The following is a 22,122-nucleotide window of genomic DNA, read 5'->3' on the forward strand; positions in this document are numbered from 1 at the left end:
CGTTCCTGCTGCACTGCGAGTACTGACGCCCTCCAGGTTCTGGTGGGGGCCCTCCCCCTCGACATGGAGATGGTGAGAACTGGAATGTTGTATCATCTTTCTAAGGGCGTGTCTCAGACCTGTTTGGGATTCAAGCTGAATCTTACCAACAACCAAATATTTGAAGAGGAGACTTCAAGCACACATGCAGAAGGTGTGGCAGGACCGCTGGAGAAATTCAACCAAGGGGGAAATCACCAGGAGATTCATCCCAGATGTCAGCAGAGTCTATTCAAAATCTCCAATATGGTCTTCTCCCGGCCTGTATGCCTGTATTTCCTTACTGGCCATGGTTCAGTAAAGGCAAAACTAACAACCTTTGGCCTAGAAGAGGATCCAACATGCTCCTCTGGAGGAAATGAGGACTGGGTCATCACATGCACGAGTCCCCCTTCTACGATGACCTCCGCTGCCAGCTTATCACAAAGCTGACTTATATACCAAAAGGCAAAGAAAATCACCTACTGAATACTAAGGAAGAGTATCAAGTTCTCACCAACTATGCACAGCAGCTCTTCTTGACAAGACAAATAATCGCAGCAACATGATAACCCTCTACTAAATGAACCCAGGGACCCTGATGGTACTAGAACAAGGCAGCTAAACTTGACCAGCATTACCATCATTGGTGTGACCTACCATACATTCTCCAAAGATGTCACCCACCAAAGATAACTACCAAGTAACTACTTTTGAATAGAGACAACCCACAAATTAAGACAATCTAAGAAAGGCAAAAGGTTCGTATACTTCTGGACTTGACTCTCACGGATGCGACCAATAAGACAATCTCCTAGATAAAGACTGACAATGCCAACGGCGTGCCATTAGATGTCAACTGAGAGTCAACTGACAATGCCACCGGCGTGCCATTAGAGCAACGTATCAACTCTGTGGTACTACACTGACAGTGGTAGAGAATGAAAGGGACTTGGGGGTGGTTGTGCAGGCAGATATGAAGTTCTCTGAGCAGTGCAGACGGGCTGCAAGAGTAGCTCATGGAGTATTGTCAATGATATACAGGAATTTTTCCAGCAGGGATAAGGAGGTGATTATTCCATTGTATAAGGCGATGGTCAGGCCACACCTAGAGTACTGTATACAGGTCTGGAGGCCTCATTTCAAGAAGGATGTAGAGCTGCTGGAACGAGTACAGAGAAGGGCAACAAGATTAGTGAATGGAACAAAGGGGTGCTCTTACGAAGAAAGGCTTAAGTTTTGCAAATTACAGTGTCTGGAGACTAGGCACCAGCGAGGTGATCTGATAGAGGTGTATAAAGCCTTGAATGGTTTAAGCATGCTCAATGCTGATGGGATTCTTCCTCTAGCTCAGAAAAATCACCTGAGAGGGCATAAATTCAAATTGAGGAAAGACAGATGTAGGATAGACGTGCGGAAATTTGCCTTTAGCCAGCGGGTGGTTGGTTGGTGGAACAGACTTCCATCCCTTGTGGTGGAGGTTGATAGCCTAAATAAGTTTAAGGCTCAGCTGGACAGGTATTTTGAACGAACAGAGGGGTGAAGTGGAAGTGGGTTTTTTTTGGCTGATGCTGCATAAGCTTGCTTTCTTGCATCAAATGCCTCTACTAATGCTAATGCTAATGCTAATGCTAATGCTAACTGCTTTTCTTGGCCAACTAGCGTTCCGAACCTGGTGCCCTAACTTGGTTCACTTTAATCCTCCCTCCCCTGGTAGGGAGAGGGAGGGGACGGGTTTCTGTCTCTTCCCCCTCCCTGCCACCCCCTTTTTTCTCCTGGTAGGGCCAGTCCCCACTGACCTTTCTGGGGTTGCCTTCTCTATCATCCCCACATTTCTATCTGTTCCCCCTTCCTCAGTCTTCACCCTACTCTACTAAATATGCATTTTATTTATTTTATTATTATTTATATATTTTTTTATTTCATTATTATTTATTTTTTCATTTTTTCTTTTATTTATTTATTTATTTTTTTACTTTATTTATTTATTTATTTTTATTTTTTTATTTATTATTTTTTTAATTTAATTTATTTTTTTTATTATTTATTATTTTATTATATTTTATTATTATTATTATTTTTTTTTTTTTAGGCCCTTGCCACTGAAATCTTAGGAAATTATGTGGCAGGGCCTGCCAGAGTACTTACTTCTAATGAGATCCCTCTATGCCTGACCTGCCTCCTCGGGGCTAAGGGTTGGCAAAGGGGCAGTCCCACTAGGGCCCAATGGCTCAAAGGTCAGAGGAACAACACAACATAAACATGTACCTTACACTTTTTAAAATCTCTGGCCTTCAGAGTGTCTGTGTTTCACAAACAGAGTACACAACACTGAGATGGGGGAAACACCTGTGGCCGTTAGACAATGAACACTTTACACTTTACTTATGCCCCTTCCTCGTCTGCGCGGTAGCACAGTGGTATCGTCACCGTCTTCCCCACACCGGTTTCGAATCCCGACAATAAATCTCGCGTTATCGAATCCCGTCGACAACGCCAGGAACTTTAATGGGTTTTTTTTCACTCCGTGGCTGAGTTAGTCGGTCTCAGACGTAGATGGCAAGGTTTTACCCCCAGAAATTGGAGATTTTAGTCCAGCAAACAGAGAAATCGACCATAAAACACACGCAATTAACAGACATAAGACACACAGCACAGCAGATGAATTTAATTATTCTGGTGGCCTAAATATAATAGTCTTTTTGTTTTTTTTATGCCCCTTCCCCTTCGCGCTTGCCAAGTGTAGTCTCGAACAATGCTGCCACCAATGGAAATTTCATAGAAGTCGTGGTGGTCGATCTCGTGGGTGATTTGTGATCGCATGTGTATGTTGTTGTGACGCATTTTGTAAATGCGAATAATAACAATGATAGTTAGGTATCAGAATTGAGATTCCGTGTTTTTACCATTTATTTCATGATGAAAGATAGAAGATGTAAGCCAGGAATTTCACCTGATTGTTAATGTGAATTTGAGTGATTTAATGAACTTCGTTGAGACACAGATATGTCCTTGGATGCCGAAGGGCATGTAAATAGCATCAGCTGGGAAAGCATTCCTGAAAGAAAAACGAAAACAAGGACTCAGTCATGACGTGCTTGAATATTAACGAATAGTGGGATGAAATGAACTAATTGTAATAATTTTCTTATATAAGTTAAAATTAATAAATATAAATGTTATTTGTTATTTACAATTTGTATATTTAAAATTATCTTCGAGTTTGATAGTTCAGTATGTATAGTTTTATTTGGGATCACATATTCTTTCCAGTAAATAAAGCAGTATCTCCATCCAAACAGAAAGTGGTCTTCAAGGTTGCATTTCTATTGTTATCTCGGTATGTGTTTTCAGCATTTAAAAATAGAAATATAAGAAAAATAAAATTTTGTCTTTTGATATAAGAGCAATTAAGCAGATAATCCGTTGTGGGCAGCTTGTTAATCTGTATACAAGAGAAGTCAGTCATCCAAATGGAAGTTTTGAATGTGATTGATATGTCACATTGGTTTCCCCTTTATTAACATTTTTTAAACAATATTTCTGGCAGATCTTTCCGTTTAGGAGCTCCAAGCATAAAGAGAAATCTCAAACCCATTGTTAGCATTAACTGATTTGCTCTTAGCAGGGTCTAGTTACTCATGCATGCATGTGGGCACACATAATAGTGTTGGCAAGTAATGCAAGGAAGCAAGCTTATACAGCATCTACCAAAAAAATAACAAATAAAACTAAAAACGCTTCTCATGTCAACCATCCAGTCCTGATAATTTGTCTAATTCCTCCTTAAATTTATTCAAACTACATTTCCCCAACACCAGATGGAAGTGTTTGTTCCAACAACTTCCTCTAGCTGATAGCAAATTGCTGCACATCAATTTTGCAGCCATCCTTCCTCAATTTAAATTCATGCATGCCCCCTTGTATGTTGTCTGAGAAAGAGTAAAGATGCTATCAACATTAGCTCACTGTATTGATTCAATGCTTAAAACCTTAATCAGATCTCATAGGTGCATAATTTCCAGATGTAATTGGCAAAACTGTGGTCTTTACAGAAATCAAAGTGATGTAAAAATTATTTACATCCAGTTGCTTTGTTACTGTGCCAGGCATAGTATCCATTCACATTTTTCAGGTAGGATTGTCCCTTAACAAATATGTGCATGATTACCATATAACTGCATATGGTCCTTTAACCAGAGACTCCATTATTTACCCTGGAACAGAAGTGAAGCTTATAGGTCTGCAATTATTCACTTTGCCTTTTGTTTTCCCCTTTATGTATGGAGATACATTTGCCCTTTATGTATGGAGATACATCTCCAGACCACAGTGGTCCCCCCGTTCGACCTCAAATCCAGTGATGCTCTCATAATGCTTACCTCTTTTGCTGCTGCTTTTAATATAATTTAGATAGATCACTTCAGCTTCAAGTGTTTTTTTTTTTTTTTTTTCGTACCTTCAACAGTTTCTCTTTTCATTTTTCTCAGTTATAATAAGTTAGTTCCCAGTAATAATTTGGTGTACTTCTGTTATTCTAATCCCTAAAAATTTCTTTGCAAGCAAGTGCAGATATGAGATATTTATTTTGACCATCAGCATCCTGGGTATTCTTATGGTTATGCCATTTATATGCAGTGGACTACTGTGGTTAATCCCTTTCCTCCAACGTTAACATGAGCAAAGAATCCTTTGCTGCTTTACTTCACATTCTTTGTTACTTTTCTTGGCATCCTTTCCTAAAAATTTCTCATAATCTGCCATAGCTTGCCTGACCCCCTTAGAAAACTTGATTGCAGGCTATTTTATTACCGTAGGTTCCATATATCCCAATAATATATATGCACCCCATTTGTTTTTCTTCTCTGTTGCTAGTCTTGTCAGTTCATCTGACATATATTTAGGTCTGAGCCTTGAATAATATCTATTAGTTGGTGTAAAAAGCTTAGTATCTTCTATGATTTCTTCCCTGAATGCTTCCTGTTTATAATTTGGAGTTGATAGCATCATCATTTGGGCTCACTGAAGAGAATTAAAAAATTGTTTGGGACTTCTGCAGTCACCTTTTGAAAGAAAAATCCTTTCTCATTACCTCTGATAGTAGTTATATCTTTAAATAAATCCCAAATCAATATATTGTAATTGTTACCACCTAGTGGTTACTTTATCTAGATATTCTTAATGCCTGGTGAGCCTCTTCTGACAGTAAAGTCACAGTAGTGTTTTCTCATGTGCCTCTCTAACATGCTAGTAAAGAAAATAGTTATCCAATAAATCCACAAAAACTTGTTACTTGGGTTATGTGTGTGTGTGACCAACCTAAAAGTTTCAGTCAATATCTGGAATATTAAAATCCCCCATTATAAAACATTCTGATTTACTGCCCCCCACTCTATATAGTTTTAGTTAGCTGATCAGAGTCATTTGTCTGATAACACACTTCTACTCTTATTTTTTATTATTATTAGTAGAAAATGAAGCAAGGAAGAAGCTCATCCAGCATCAGCTAAAATAAAAAAAAAAAAAAACCTTGTATTAATCTCATTTGTCCATCCCCTCCAACAATCAGTTACTGTCTAGTTGAAAGCAAATTTTCGCACGTATATCCTGGAACCATCTGTTTTCCATTTGTCCTCGGGTGTGTCCCAGAAAGAGTAAGAATACCATTCATCACCAACTTTGCTTAAACAATTGTAGCCTTAAACACTTGAATCAGGTCATCTTGCAACTGCTGACAGGATTTTCAGAAGTGAAGTTTTGTGGTAAGATTATCTCTTTGTGTTCTTAACTAATCTGGTTTATAATTCTGTGCTGCTCCCAGCGATCCATTCATTTTTTAAAATGAGGCTTTTCAGACCTGTGTGCAATACTCAAGGTGCAACATAACCATCGCGTTATACTGTAGTATATTCACCTCTTTTTAGCATTAGCATTAATAGAGGCATACGAAGTAAGGAAACAAGCTTATGCAGGATCAACCAAAAAAAAATTCATTCCAAATCTAGTTCTGCCTTGAATTTATTTAAGATATCAAATTCTACAACAACAGATGGAAGTTTGTTACAGCAATGAACTACCTGCTACTAAAGGTAAATTTCCGCACTTCTATTTGACAGCTGTCTTTCCTCAGTTTCGGTTTATGCCCCCTCAGGTTTGTAATCTGAGCAAGAGGAAGAATCCTGTCAGCATTGAACCCGCTCAATCCATTCAAGGCCTTATACACCTCAATGAGATTGCCTCGCAGGTGTTAGTCTCCAGACACTGCAATTTGCAGAACTTTAGACTTTCTTCATAAGAGCACTCCTTTGTTCCCCTCACCAGTCTTGTTGCCATTCTCTGTACTCATTCTGGCAATTCTACATCCTTCCTAAACTGAGGCTTCCAGACCTGTACGCAGTACTCAAAGTTTGGCCTGACCATTACCTTATATAAGGGAATAATCACCTCCTTATCCCTACTCACAAAATACCTCTATATCATTAACAAAACCCCATGACCTACTCTGGCAGCCACTGCTCAGAAAACTTTATATCTGACTGCACAATTACTCCCAGGTCTCTTCCATTCTCCACTACCCTGAGTGTAACACCACCCAGTTGGTATGTTACTCTGCGGTTACTGCTATCCATATTCAGTACTTTGCATTTGTCAATGTTAAACTTCAATTGCCACTTCTCAGACCATCTGCCTAACTTTTCTAGATCCAGTTGCTGTAGCATACCGTCTTTAGTGTCGTTAACAACCCTGCCAACCTTTGTATCATCTGCAAACTTTGACATTAAGCGTGATATAGCTTCATCAATATCATTGATAAATATAGAAAACAGCAATAGGCCCAACACTGAATTCTGAGGCTGCTAATAACATTAATCCACAAAGAGCTGTGTCCATTGATTACCACTCTCTGTCTTTCCCACTCAGCCATTCTATTATCCATTGTAGCAACTTGCCCTTAATGCCATACTGCTCCAATTTGTTTAGTAGTCTTCCAAGTGCAAGAGCATCAACAGTATAATTACTCGTGTAACCAGCCGACCGGGCTAGCCAGGTGGGTAAAGTGCCTGCCTGGCAACCCAAAGGTCGTGGGTTCGAATCCCGCCTCGGGCTTGGATCAAAGTACTGCAAAAACTTTGGGAGGTGCACTATGGCCACAGAAGCCGATGCGCCAACAACTACCAAAAAAAAAAAACTCATGTCACCCTTTGATCCCCTTTGTGAATTGGTGATATATTTGCACATCTCCAGTCTGTAGGGAGTTTCCGTGAGTCTAAGGATGCTCTCATAATTATAGCTGAGGGTTTGCTTACTTCCTTTGACACCTCCTTTAATATAACTGGATAGATCCCATACAACCCAGGTGCCTTTCTTATGTTAACTTCAACAATTTCTCCTCATTTTGTCCTCCACTTTGCTCTCAGTTATTACAAAATCATTTATCTCCCTGTTAGGATTTGATAAATATCTGGCCCTCTACCCCTTGAATAACTCCTCCTGTGTGAATGTAGATGCAAAATACTCATTTAGTTTGGCAGCTATCTGAGAATGATCATCTACAGTCAAACCATTGATATCACGTGCACCAATCTGATTCATCCCCTTCCTTCTATAGTTTATATAAGTAAAGAAATCTTTGCTGTTTTTCTTTCCATCCTTTGCCAAAGATTTCTCATAATCTGCCTTTACTTGCCTAACCTCCTTTGTGACTTATTATTATTAGCTATATGGTGCAAGGAAGCCTGAGGCTTATGCTGTAACAGCCAAAAATGAAAAAAAAAAATTCCCTAGTTACCCTGAGAGAGAGAGAGGTAGAAAAGAATCACCAAGAAAGAGGAGAATGATGATATCCAGCTTAGGACCCTGACTGTGTCAAGCCCATACTCACCAGATGTGAGCCTCCAGGGTTTACAGACCCCGGAGCTCATATCTGATAATTTATATGAATCCCATGCATTTTTCTTCTCTGCCATGATTCTCATTAGTTCATTTGACATCCATTTGGGCCTAAACCTAGAACAGTATTTCTTTGGAACAAAAAGCCTAGTAGCTCCAAGATTTCTTACTTGAGTGCTTCCCATTTAGAATTTGCTGTTGGTAACATAATTAGTTGGTCCCACTGTATAGAATTTAAGAAATCTCTGAGACCACTGTAGTCACCTTTACAAAAGCAAAAACCCTTCCCTTTACCCCTGATGGTAGTTACATCTTTAAGTAAATCCCACGTCAGTACTCTGCAATCACTGCCTCCTAGTGGTTCTTTTATCTGTAAATTCTTAATGCACGATTAATCACTGCTGATAAACAGATTAAGAGTTGCCTCTCTAACAAGCTGCTGTAGAAAACAATCATCCAATAAATCAACAAAAGCCTTACTAGTATGCGAGTGATCAACCCACAAGTTAAAATCCCCCATTATAGGACAATGATTTACTGGCCCACTCTATTTCTCTATATAATTGTTCATTGGAGTCATTAGGCGTATAACCAACACCTACCCTCATTTTTGCGTTCCCGCTGCTTATGTCACACCAAATTGGCTCAACATTGCATAACCTCTCCTCCTTTCCTATCCTATCTATCCTTTCTGTACACATTGAAAACCCCAAATTCCAATTTTGCACTGCATATATATGTGACCCCATGTCTCTAATATCACAACAATATCTGCCTTTGATGTCTTGACCAGCACTTCAAATTCATCGCTAGGTGGGGAGGAGCAGCAGAGCGTAGCACACGCTTCTTGATTAGACCGGGGTTCCAGCCCGTGACCACCAAATACGGAGGATGTGGAAAGTTCAGGGAATGACCACTGCATATCCCCGGAGCAATATGGCCTTAGTTGCTAATGCTCCTAAAAACCAAATAACAACATCAAATTTATCAAATTTATTTACTATACTTGTAGCATTGGTGGAAATGCAAGTATACATGCACCTGTTCATACTCTTAGTTACTCTAACACAGCCCACGTATTTACTTGTTTCATGATCCACAGTAGTTCCTGAAATCCCCAGCAACTTGCTTTCTGGGTTGCTGCTCATTCCAATAGAAGCAGTGCAAGAATCATTTCAACCTCTGCCTGTGGCTACTGTTAGTCTGTGAATCCCCCCATGCTACCAATTTTCCAACCCACCTAACACTGCCTCAATAGCTTCAGCAAATATTCTTGCACCCTTTCTATTTAAGTGTATCCCATCCCTGTAGAAACAGTCTCTTCTGTTAGCAAGCACAGACCATGCTGATAAAGATTCTACCCCATAAACCTTGCACAATATCTCCAAGGCCAAATTGAGTGACAATGCTCTCATCATATACTCCCTCCAATCGTGTCTGGGCAGGATTGCAGACATTTTCAAATTTATCCCTAACTCACAACTTTTTTTTTCAACATTGACTTGTACTTGTTAAGCAAATCCACAGATCTCCTACACTTAATGTCATTAGTGCTAACGTGTACAATAGTATCACCTTTTGTGCCCTTAAAAGATGATATCTGCTGTACAGCGTCATCAACTTTTGCCCCTGGCAGACATGCCCTGGTCCTATTTCACCTATCCTTTTTGCACAGTATATTTCCATTTTCCCTGACAATTGAGTTACTGATGGTAGCTAACTCCTGGGGGACCAGCGCATTCTGCCCTGAAGTTTGTCGGTGTGTTGACTGGTGCACGAGTGAGCTCTGGCATTGAGTTGGGCAGCTGAGAGCTTGATGGGCCCTCATTTTAATTCCTTTGAGGGCATCTACCTGACTCTTTAAACTCTCATAGACAACCATCAGAACTCTTGAGTTGGCACCTAATTTCTTCATGTTCTCTGCACCTAGCACACAAAGAAATCCTCCATGGTTAGATCATGTCCTGTTCTAGATAAGTCTGTGAACATCACAGTTTGCACATTTTTTTTAGACTGTGATGTGTTAGAGAATCGCCCTCTTCGGTTCTTCCCCGAACCATGGCACCTTCACTACTTTTTACATGCTGCTTTGCTGCTCTAGTCTGGGGCATGATTTCTGTTTAAATGCAATTTAATTAACAATCAAAACTAATAAGATTTATAAATTTAATTGATTAATTGCCAGTACTATACTAAGCTAATAGATTCCTAATACAGTGCTACATAGTATGCTATCTAGTTTTACATTATACCTTAAGCGATCAAGTTTGAGACATACGTTACACTATCCCGTATTGATCTGATATACTACAATGGTGGCAAGTTTCGAACGGTGTTCTTAACTAATCTGGTTTCTACTTCTGTGCTCCTGTTCCCAGAGATCCGTGTCTTTTTTAAAATGAGGCTTTCAAACTTGTATTCAATACTCAAGATGCAACCTAACATTTGCATTATACAGTGATTATTTACCTCTTTATCTCTGTTGGAAAAGTAGTAGTAGTGGCATGTGATGCAAGAAAGCAAGTGAGAGCTTATGCAGAATCAGCCAAAAAAAAAAATTTACAAAAGTTTGTGTATATCATTGACAGAACCCCAAAAGCTATTCTAGCAACCTGTCTGCACTGTTCAGAGAACTTCATATCAGACTGTACAATTACCCCTAGGTCTCTTTCATTCTTCACCAACTTGAGTGTGCAATTAAATGGTACCATACCTTGAATGTGGTGGCATCTGTTTGGTATGCTGTTGTGGTCTATTGCTAACCATATGCATACCTTTCTAGTGAACCAGAACCTATTAACTGGGTGCATCTCCCGGCTAAAATTTAAGCGATTCTCGTGATACCATATGGTACTGTTCACTGATCTTGATCAATATTAATTCGAACATGCTATGTGATTAAGGTCAATGTGACAGGAGCTTATAATGTTAAATTATGCAATTAATTTTTGCTCTGTATCGCTAAAGTAACATTTATAAATAACAGAAAATTTTATAATATTTCAAAGTATTACACTTCCCCACCTGCCAAAATTTTCTGGGGAGAACACTGCCTTTCATTTATCAATGTTAATTCTTATTTGTCACTTCTCAGCCCATCTGTCTAATTTTTATAGGTCTTGTTGCAGTAATATTAGTCAAATGCTGCAAGGAAGCCTGAAGGCTTTGTAGCAGCAAATAAATAAAACAAAATAAAAATAAATAAGTGGTCAAATAATTAAATTGTTATACAATAAATATTAAAATAATAAAATAAAGTTAAATAATAAATAATTAATTATATAAATAAATAAATAATGCCTTTGATTTCTGTCATTAACCACCCTGCAAACATTTGTATCATCCTTAAACTTTGACAGTAAGCTTGATATGCCTTCATCACTTCATTAATAAAAATTGTAATCAATAATGGGCATAGCCCCGAGGGACTCTACTAATAACATTAATTCAAGAAGTGGCTGTTCATTTATAAACACCGTCTGTTTTGTGCCATTCAGCCATCCATTTATGCATAGCAGTAACTTTCTCCTAATGCAAAACTGCTCCAGTTTGTACAATTTGTACAGCAGTCTTTCATGTGGGACAGTATCAAAAGCTTTAACTGAAATCTAATTGGGCGATGTCAAAATTATTTTTTGCATCCTTTGTTAAATATAGATCTTGTCTGACCAATCTACATTCAACAAATCTGTGCTACGATTGTCATATAACTGTGTTCCTGTGCATTTCCTGCATTACTTTAGCCACCGATTCCATTATTTTTTTGGGCACAGAAGTCAAGCTGACAGTTCTGTAATTACTCACTTCACTCTAATCTCTCTGGATTGGAATGACATTTTCATATGTCCATTCTTATGGGACCTCTCATTGGGATACTTCCATAATTGTGGCTAAAGGTTTACTTCTTTTGCTCCTTTAAGTATATTTTGATATACTTAAAGGAGCAATTCAGTCAGTCCCGGATGCCTTACATGCTTTTAGCTTCATCAGTTTTTCTTCCACCATTCTTTCAGTATCATAAAATTTAAAAATGTCATAAAAGTATTCATCAAATGATTGTTTTATCAACAGAAAATCAAGGAGAGGATCTGAATAATGATGCTTCATTTCTTCCTACAAGACTCAGCTGAAGAAACTGCTAACTTTACATTCAACAATTTCTTTGTGGAATATGTAGAATTATATATAGATTTCCATTTCTTGAGGTGGTTAATATGGCTGTTTACACCTATCATAGTAAGTATAGTTCAGTTTTTAATTTAAATTTTTTATTCAATTATAAAGAATACCAAAATCATTAATTTTGTTTTTCTTGTCAGAAAGAAAATATATAATTTAATTGTTAGAAATAGCACCCTAATTTATTAAAACATTGTGTTTTAATAAAATATGGTAGTATTCACAAAGCATATTCAACAAATTTGTTAAGTTAATCATGTTGGGCACAGATACACTTGTTTTTACCATCCTGCTAAAATGGTAAATCAATCATAGAATATATGGAATTATTAGACCTTACATAATGCCTCATTGATTCCTTAGCACAATAGCGCCTCTGTAGCCAGGTGGGCAGGAGCAGCAGTGCGTAACACATGCTTCTTGATTAGACCGGGTTCGAACCCGTGACCACCAAATACGGAGGATGCAGAAAGGTCAGGGAATGACCACCACATGTCCCTGGAGCAATATGGCCTTAGTTGCTAATGCTCATAAAAACCAAATAACAACCTTAGCACAAATTTAAAAAAAAAAAAAAAATTGTAGTCAAATACTTCTTGTTACAATTATGAAGTATACCAGAAACTTATGCTACATTTGAACCTCTGAAATCTGGCCCATTCTTGGGACTTTGCCATTGCTGAATCTTGAATTAGCTGCATTTCAGTCATATGTTATTATAATTTATAGCAGACACTCCCAAAGTACCAGGAAAAACTGAAGTTGTGACAGGAAAACTAAAGATATGCCACAAATTTTTTTTTAACACATTCTGCTCCACCATTCAGTTTTGCCAATGTATGGCTTCCACTCTTACAGCTAACTTAGTATAGTGCACCTTGAATATAATTTAAAGTAGTTAATTCTGGACAGGGCCAGCTCTAGGCGCTACGAGTCCACATGCAGTGCTCTTTTTCAAATGGGCCCCTACGTCACCATTATATTTTGTAAAGTTGTTCTGACTTCTGGTTTCACGATATACAGAACAAACACTTAAGCCAAAAAGTTGCAAAACTGCAAGATATGGAAGATCTCCATACCTTCCTGTCTACTGTCAAGCCTACAAATTGAACAACTGTATTATACCCATCAGTTTCAAATATCTCATTAACACTTACTATTCATATCATATTTTTGTAATATTAAAAAGTTTTAGTGAGTATTACTTAAAAGAGATTTAAATTAAAAAAATATCAAATAAGATTACTGTTTACAAAGGAAGCATTTTTTGGATTCATAGTGATACCATTTAATGTATTTAGGTAAAGAGAAAATATCATTTAAAAAAGTTTAAAAAATATGAAGATTACAGCAGTATTAAATAAAAATTGGATGGGGGACACCTGAAGACTGGAATAGATTTGGTTTACCATGAAAAGAAAAAGGTCTGGAACCATGAAAAGAAAAAGGTTTGTAACACTGCATTTCTGTGCTGCAGCTTATTTTACCTTTTTACAGTGTATCCTACATTGAGAGAAAAGTAAAATACGGTGTGTGGGAAAAGTATTATATATATATACACACTGAGTGATCACTGAATTATGACCACCTACCTAATACTTTGTAGGTCCTCCTTTTGCCCTCAGTACAGCAGCTATCCGATGTGGCATTGGTTCAACAAGATGTCAGAAGCGTTCGGGTGGTATGGCCAACCAAGCTGTGTGTAATGCAGTCAGCAATGCAGGTGTGGAGGTGATTGGTGTATCCAGACGCCTGATATGCCTTTCCATAGTGTCCCACAAGTGCTCTATGGGATTGATATCAAGGGAGTTTGGTGGCCAGTCGATATGCTGGAAGTCAAAACTGTGTTTCTCAAACCATTCCTGCACAACAAGTGCCCAATGGTTCGGCACATTGTCATTTTGGAAGACACCATCACCATTCGGGAAAAAGTGTAACATAGTGGGGTGTACACAGTCAGCAAGCAGTTGATGATAGCTGAGACCACTGATACGTTGTTCCACATGCACCAGGGATCCAAGTTCCTGCCAGTGAAACATGTCCCACACCATACAACTGCCTCCACTGGCCCGCACTTTTGATACCATGTATGATGGATCAAGAGCCTCGTGTTGTTGACGGTAAATCCGTACACGACCATCCATACACGTGTGGAGTAAATAACGTGACTCATCTGACCAGCACGCCGTCTTCCAGTCTTCTAACGTCCAACTTGCATGCTCTTTGCACCAGGCGAGTCTTTTATGCCGATGAACCTTGGTTAGAAGAGGATGCCGTGGGTGTTGTCTATTGGTATAGCCCATACGTGCGAGCATGCGACTCCAGGTAATTTTTAGTTTTGGTGTTGTTTTCCCTTCTCTACAAGCCTATGGTATTAACACCCATTTTTACTAACGCTTGCTTATACCAGAACCCTTTCTTTAAGGTTGGGCCTTACACACCCAGTAAGTTCAATATTTTTAATGACTTTTTCTACACTTTTTTTTCTTTATACTGTCTTTTCTGTTTTTTTCCATTTGTAAAACTATTAGTGTAATACGAGGTTGATAAGAACGCTCCGTCTATCCTAATTCCTATTGCTATTTTCGCCTTCTTTTGAACATCTTTTCTCCCCTTCCCCTCACTTAGAATTTCACATTCCCTATACCATTTGCTCGTCTACATTTTTATATACGTCACATGCATCTACTTTTTTTTTTTTTTTTTTTTTTTTTTTTTTTTTTTACATTACACTTTTGTAAATTTGTATATATTTGTATTTATTTCAATTTACATTTTTTACACTGCATAGGGACTACCTTGTCTACTATTATTACGATAAAAGGTTGCATATTTGCCCCCCCCCCCCACACACTTTTTCTAATACTACAGACAAGTTTGGAAATGTAGTGCTTGATACATGGTGAGTAGTAGTCCCCTGATGAATCATGGCTATGTATCATTTTTTCATCTACTTTATTCAGATTATGCATATTTGCCATCCTCTTATTCAACCTCTTGCTTAAATAAATAATATTTATTTAATTATTTTTTATTATTTATTTTTTTTTTTGCCTCAGTCCCAGTTCATTTTTGCGCTAGGTTTTTCTAATTCTTTTGCCTGTTTAACCACTACTTCACTTCCACTTTCTACTATCCCTTAAACTTCTCTTAGTTCTGGCACATTGTGTACTTTTCATTTCCATTTTCAGACACCTTATTTATTCTAAAAACCACAAGTTAATTATATCTTTTTGCTTCCACTACTGCTGCTTTGCGTGTTTTGGAGCATTAGCATTAGTAGAGGCATTTGATGCAAGAAAGGAAGCTTATGCAGCATCAGCCAAAAAAAAAAAATAATAATAATAAATAAATAAATAAAAAATAACCACTTCCACTTCACCCCTCTGTTCATTCGAAATACCTGTCCAGCTGAGCCTTAAACTTATTTAGGCTATCAACTTCCACGACAAGGGATGGAAGTCTATTCCACCAACCAACCACCCGCTGGCTAAAGGCAAATTTCCTCACGTCTATCCTACATCTCTCTTTTCTCAATTTGAATTTATGCCCTCTCAGGTGATTATTCTAAGCAAGAGGAAGAATCCCATCAGCATTGAGCATGCTCAAACCATTCAAGGCTTTATACACCTTTATCAGATCACCTCGCTGGTGCCTAGTCTCCAGACACTGTAATTTGCAAAACTTAAGCCTTTCTTCATAAGAACACCCTTTGTTCCATTCACTAATCTTGTTGATCTTGTTGCCCTTCTCTGTACTCGTTCCAGCATCTCTACATCCCTCTTGAAATGAGGCCTCCATACCTGGGTGCTCTAGACCTAGTACTCTAGGTGTGGTCTGACCATTGCCTTATACAAGGGAATAATCACCTCCTTAACCCTGCTAGAAAATTCCTATATATCATCGACAATACACCATGAGCTACTCTTGCAGCCCATCTGCACTGCTCAGAAAACTTCATATCTGCCTGCACAACCACCCCCAGGTCCCTTTCATTCTCTACCACTGTCAGTGTAGTACCACAGAGTTGATACGTTGCTCTGGGGTTGCTGTTTCCCATATGCAGTACTTTATATTTGTCAATGTTAAACTTCATTTGCCACCTCTCAGCCCTACTGCTCATCGACATTCACACATGACATTCACATCGACATTCACACATGAGGAGTTATTCAGCAAGGGGAATGCCAGAGGTGTATTCAACTCTAGCAGTAAGCTAGAGAATCTTGAAATAACTGGGAGTAAAGTGGAGGAGAAACTGTTGAAGATAAATACAAGAAAGGCACCTGGGGTGGATGGGATCTATCCAGTTATATTAAAGGAAGCAGCAAAGAAGTAAGCAAACCCTTAGCCATAATTATGAGAGCTTCCTTGGACTCAGGGGAGGTACCCATAGACTGGAAATGTGCAAATGTGACCCCAATTCACAAAGGAGGATCAAAGGCTGACACAAGTAATTATAGACCTGTGAGCTTAACTTCTGTTCCAGAAAAATTAATGGAGGCACTGGTTAAAGAAGCACTGCAGGATCATTTAGACAAGACTTCAGTTATAGCTCAGACACAGCATGGTTTTGTTAAGGGGAAGTCTTGACTGACCAACTTGATTGGATATTATGATGCAGTCACAAAAGAACTGGATGCAGCGAATAACTTTGACATTATATACTTGGATCTTAGAAAGGCTTTTGATACTGTTGCACACGGAAGACTGATACACAAATTAGAGCAGTGTGACATTGGAGGCAAATTGCTGCTATAGATAAAGGGGTGGTTGAGGGGGAGAAGACAGAGAGTGGTAATCAATGGACACTGCTCATCGTGGACTAATGTTATTAGTGGAGTCCCTCAGGGCTCAGTGTTGGGTCCATTATTGTTTTCTGTATTTATAAATGATATTGATGATGGTATATCAAGCTTAATGTCCAAGTTTGCAGATGATACAAAGGTTGGCAGGGTTGTCAAGGACACTACTGACACTATGCTGCTGCAACAGGATCTGGAAAGGTTGAGCAGATGGGCTGAGAGGTGGCAAATGAAGTTTAACATTGACAAATGTAAAGTACTACACATGGGAAACAGCAACCCCAGAGCAACGTATCAACTCTGTGGTACTACACTGACAGTGGTAGAGAATGAAAGGGACTTGGGGGTGGTTGTGCAGGCAGATATGAAGTTCTCTGAGCAGTGCAGATGGGCTGCAAGAGTAGCTCATGGAGTATTGTCAATGATATACAGGAATTTTTCCAGCAGGGATAAGGAGGTGATTATTCCATTGTATAAGGCAATGGTCAGGTCACACCTAGAGTACTGTATACAGGTCTGGAGGCCTCATTTCAAGAAGGATGTAGAGCTGCTGGAACGAGTACAGAGAAGGGCAACAAGATTAGTGAATGGAACAAAGGGGTGCTCTTACGAAGAAAGGCTTAAGTTTTGCAAATTACAGTGTCTGGAGACTAGGCACCAGCGAGGTGATCTGATAGAGGTGTATAAAGCCTTGAATGGTTTAAGCATGCTCAATGCTGATGGGATTCTTCCTCTAGCTCAGAAAAATCACCTGAGAGGGCATAAATTCAAATTGAGGAAAGACAGATGTAGGATAGATGCGAGGAAATTTGCCTTTAGCCAGCGGGTGGTTGGTTGGTGGAACAGACTTCCATCCCTTGTGGTGGAGGTTGATAGCCTAAATAAGTTTAAGGCTCAGCTGGACAGGTATTTGGAACGAACAGAGGGGTGAGGTGGAAGTGGTTTTTTTTTTTTTTTTTGGCTGATGCTGCATAAGCTTGCTTTCTTGCATCAAATGCCTCTACTAATGCTAAAATGCTAATGCTAAAGATCCTGTTGCAGTAGCATAGTGTCAGTAGTGTCCTTGACAACCCTGCCAACCTTTGTATTGTCTGCAAACCTGGACATTAAGCTTGATATACCATTATCAATATCATTTATAAATACAGAAAACAATAATGGACCCAATACTGAACCCTGAGGGACTCCACTAATAACATTAGTCCACGATGAGCAGTGTCCATTGATTACCACTCTCTGTCTTCTCCCCCTCAACCACCCCTTTATCCATAGCAGCAATTTGCCTCCAATGCCACACTGCTCCAATTTGTGCAGCAGTCTTCCATGTGCAACAGTATCAAAAGCCTTTCTAAGATCCAAGTATATAATATCAAAGTTATTCCCTGCATCCAGTTCTTTTGTGACTGCATCATAGTATCCAATAAAATTGGTCAGGCAAGACTTCCCCTTAACAAAACCATGCTGTGTCTGAGTTATAACTGAAGTCTTGTCTAGATGATCCTGCAGTGCTTCTTTAACCAGTGCCTCCATTAATTTTCCAGGAACAGAAGTTAAACTAACAGGTCTATAATTACTTGTGTCGGCCTTTGATCTCATTTGTGAATTGGGGTCACATTTGCACATCTCCAGTCCATGGATACTTCCTCTGATTCCAAGGAAGCTGTCATAATTATGGGTAAGGGTTTGCTTACTTCCTTTGCTGCCTCCTTTAATATAACTGGATAGATCCCATCCACCCCAGGTGCCTTTCTTGTATTTATCTTCAACAATTTCTCCTCCACTTTACTCTCAGTTATTACAAGATTCTCTAGTTTACTGCCAGAGTTGAATACGCCTGTGGCATTCCCCTCGCTGAATAGCTCCTCATGTGTGAATGTCAATGCAAAATATTCATTGTTTGTTAGCCACGATCATCAACAGTTGACCCATCAATATCAAGTGGAGCAATCTGATTCATCCCCTTCCTTCTAGAGTTTACATAAGTAAAGAACTCTTTGCTGTTTTTCTTTGCATCCCTTGCCAAAGATTTCTTGTAATCTGCCTTCGCCTGCCTAACCTCCTTTGTAACTTGGTTACAGATCAACTTGTATCTATCATAGGCTTCTGTGTCACGTGTTAATTTGTATGTATCGCATGCATGTTTCTTCTCTGCCATATGCCTCATCAGTTCATCTGACATCCATTTAGGCCTAAACCTTGAACAATATTTCTTAGTTGGTATGTAAGTCCTAGTAGCTTCCAAGATAAGTTCTTTGAATGCTTCCCATTTTGAATTTGCTGTTGGTAACATCATCAGTTGGTCCCACTGTATAGAATTTAAATAATGTCTCAGTCCATCGTAGTCGCCTTTACGAAAGCAATAAGCCTTCCCTTTACCCCTAATGGTAGTTACCTCTTTCAGTAAATCCCACTTCAGCACACTGTGATCACTGCCACCTAGTGGTTCATTTACCTGCAGTTTCTTAATGCATGAAGAATCACTACTGATAATCAAATCAAGAGTATTACTCCCTCTAGTTGCCTCCCGAACATGCTGATGTAGAAAACAATCATCCAATAAATCCACAAAAGTCTTGCTAGTGTGTGAGTGACCAGCCCCCAAATTCCAGTCAATATCTGGGAAATTAAAATCCCCCATTATAAGACTCTCTGATTTACTGGCCCACTCTATTTCGTTGTACAGTTTCTTATTATACTCATCAGAGTCATTAGGCCTATAGCACACTCCTACTCTCAATTTTGATCTCCTAATGCTTATGTCACACCAAATTAGACATAATATAACTTCTGTTACTTTCTGTTTTCTACTTATTTTGCTTCTCAACTGTTAAATATTACTACTATATAAATATTACTACTATATGATCAAATTAATCCAAAAATTAAATAGAGAAATAAAAATTATTGAAATATATATTAAAATAAATAAGAAAAAATAATATAAACACTAACATCATGAGTGCGTTATCAAACACTAACACTACCCTTTTCTTCTTTACCCCCCTCCTTATATTTTTCTGTTATTTCATTTGGTTCAGTTCATTTTCACTCTACTGGTTTGCCATGCTACTGGCAATACCCTATTTTAATTTAGCTTATATACATATATATATGTATATATATATATAAAGAATCTCTTTCTTTTCCTATTATTTCCTAACCTAACGTTTAAGGTTTTAGGTCAAGAAATATAAAGAAAACTTTTCTATTATTTTCTAACTAGATAGTATGAATCAGAGCTGTAATACTCAATATGTTCTACGTTGATAATAATATTAGTAAATTAATAAGAGGAGTTTACCTCAATATAGTACGTGGAACACTTCCGTATGATACCCTCCAGAAATTAAAACGGAAAAAACGAAAAAATCGACAACTTACCGGTACATTAAAGTAAAATATAAATAATTAAAGTAAAATATAAATAATCAATTTAACACAATTCAAAATCAATTCAAAACAATTAAAATTCAAATTAACGCAATTAAAAGAATCTAACGAAAATATTCAAAACGATTTTCCTTCCTTAAGGAAGGAAAATCGTTTTGAATATTTTCCTTCCTTAAGGAAGGAAAATCGTTTTGAATATTTTCGTTAGATTCTTTTAATTGCGTTAATTTGAATTTTAATTGTTTTGAATTGATTTTGAATTGTGTTAAATTGATTATTTATATTTTACTTTAATTATTTATATTTTACTTTAATGTACCGGTAAGTTGTCGATTTTTTCGTTTTTTCCGTTTTAATTTCTGGAGGGTATCATACGGAAGTGTTCCACGTACTATATTGAGGTAAACTCCTCTTATTAATTTACTAATATTATTTTCTAACGTACCATTTAAGGTCAGTTTACGAAATATAATGAAAAATAAAGAAACCTTCTCCTTTTTTTGTAACCAAACCTAAATCAACAGTATAGTAAAAACACTTATGAACTCCAAAAATCTGCTTTTAATAATGAGAAAAAACATAATGAAGAACATAAAAATGAACAGAACGAAACTTTTATTAATTTAGTTTTCATCAAAAAATCAACCAACGTTTTATTTTCCTTACAAATTTCTTCCATCTTTAAAAGATTCATCGCTACTATTACCTGTTTACTGTTCATCATAAAACTATTATGCACCGTTCTTTACTCATAAATACACATTATAATGCCAACCAATGACTACACAGTAGCTTGTCATCTGTCACGCCCACCACCAATCATTTCATCATTTGCCATGCCTACCTGTCAATCAATATATCCTTCTTGATTTTGGCTCCAGACCGATAACACCTACTGTCTGTTTATCGAGCGAGCAGCGCTAGAGTTTGGTGTCGGGAAACTAATTTTCCACGTAAGTTAAACGACATTTCTCGTCGTTCTCATGTTGGCTTTCTTTACCTTAGCCAAGATAAATTATTTTTCCTTTCAAAATATTGTGTACACCAGGACCTGTCCTGATGTATAGAATATTTTGGAGTTCAGGGGCCCAGATGCAAGAATGCATGTTGGGGGAAAGGACAGCAAAGAGGAGGAGGGAGGGTTCTACTTGCATCATATTAAGGGAGATCCCCTTGTGTTGTGATCTCAGTCCTTTTCACAGAATCCCTGGTTGCATTATACCCACTGCACCCAGGCATAGCCAGTCTAGCTTGGTAGTTTTGGCTCTTTTGCCTTGCCATAAGTTTTATCAGCTGCTTAATTGTGACAAGATACTTGCGTTAGATGTTACTTTCCTAGTTTATACATCACAGAACCTGCTTTCTTTCGTAGCTTTTTCTGGTGTTATTTTTTATCCTTTTTTTTGTTTTTGTTTTTGTATAGCTTAGTTCTATTTGAACAGGATAAATTACCCTCTCCTGTTCAGTAATTATTTTCAAAATTACTACTTTGTCTCCACCTTTCCTTTGGTCTTTTCTCTCTCCAATATTCACCAATAGGCTGGGTAACCAATCTGCTGGCAAATATGGCAGAGTATAGGACTGAAATGTATATTTGAGTGGACCAATTAACTAGTAACCACACTGACCACAAGCTGTAGTTGACAATTTGCAACATTTGTGATGTGGACAGTGACATGGTTTCTGTATAGAAAATTAATAAACTGAATATCAATTATTTGCAATATGTTTTATCAGTCCTTATTATTTAAAAATGAAAAGGCAAATCCCATAATTTTTTTAAAGTGGAGCGAATCAAAACTGACCAGTCTATCACTGTAGAATAGAGTGCTGCTCCATC

At 38.0% G+C, this 22,122-nt stretch overlaps 1 protein-coding gene across 4 annotated transcripts in view; it reads left to right on the forward strand.

The window, feature by feature from the left end:
• The first annotated feature begins 2,823 nt into the window (after positions 1–2,823).
• The window catches only part of LOC150081137 (DGAT1/2-independent enzyme synthesizing storage lipids-like), a 180,381-nt gene continuing 161,082 nt past the window's right edge, over positions 2,824–22,122 (forward strand). For 3 of the 4 annotated variants that reach the window (XM_090380977.1, XM_090380978.1, XM_090380975.1), the window contains exons 1-2: positions 3,234–3,358; positions 11,980–12,144. In XM_090380977.1, the coding sequence (XP_090237103.1) occupies positions 12,004–12,144 (141 nt within the window). In that variant the 5' untranslated portion in view covers positions 3,234–3,358; positions 11,980–12,003. Of the gene's footprint in view, positions 3,155–3,233; positions 3,359–11,979; positions 12,145–22,122 lie in introns of those variants that run through there. The other variant, XM_090380976.1, reaches the window with a different exon arrangement.

The sequence above is a fragment of the Mastigoproctus giganteus genome, chromosome 9 (genome assembly GCF_048544385.1).
Source record: "Mastigoproctus giganteus isolate SK-2022 chromosome 9, ASM4854438v1, whole genome shotgun sequence".
Lineage (NCBI taxonomy): Eukaryota > Metazoa > Arthropoda > Arachnida > Uropygi > Thelyphonidae > Mastigoproctus > Mastigoproctus giganteus.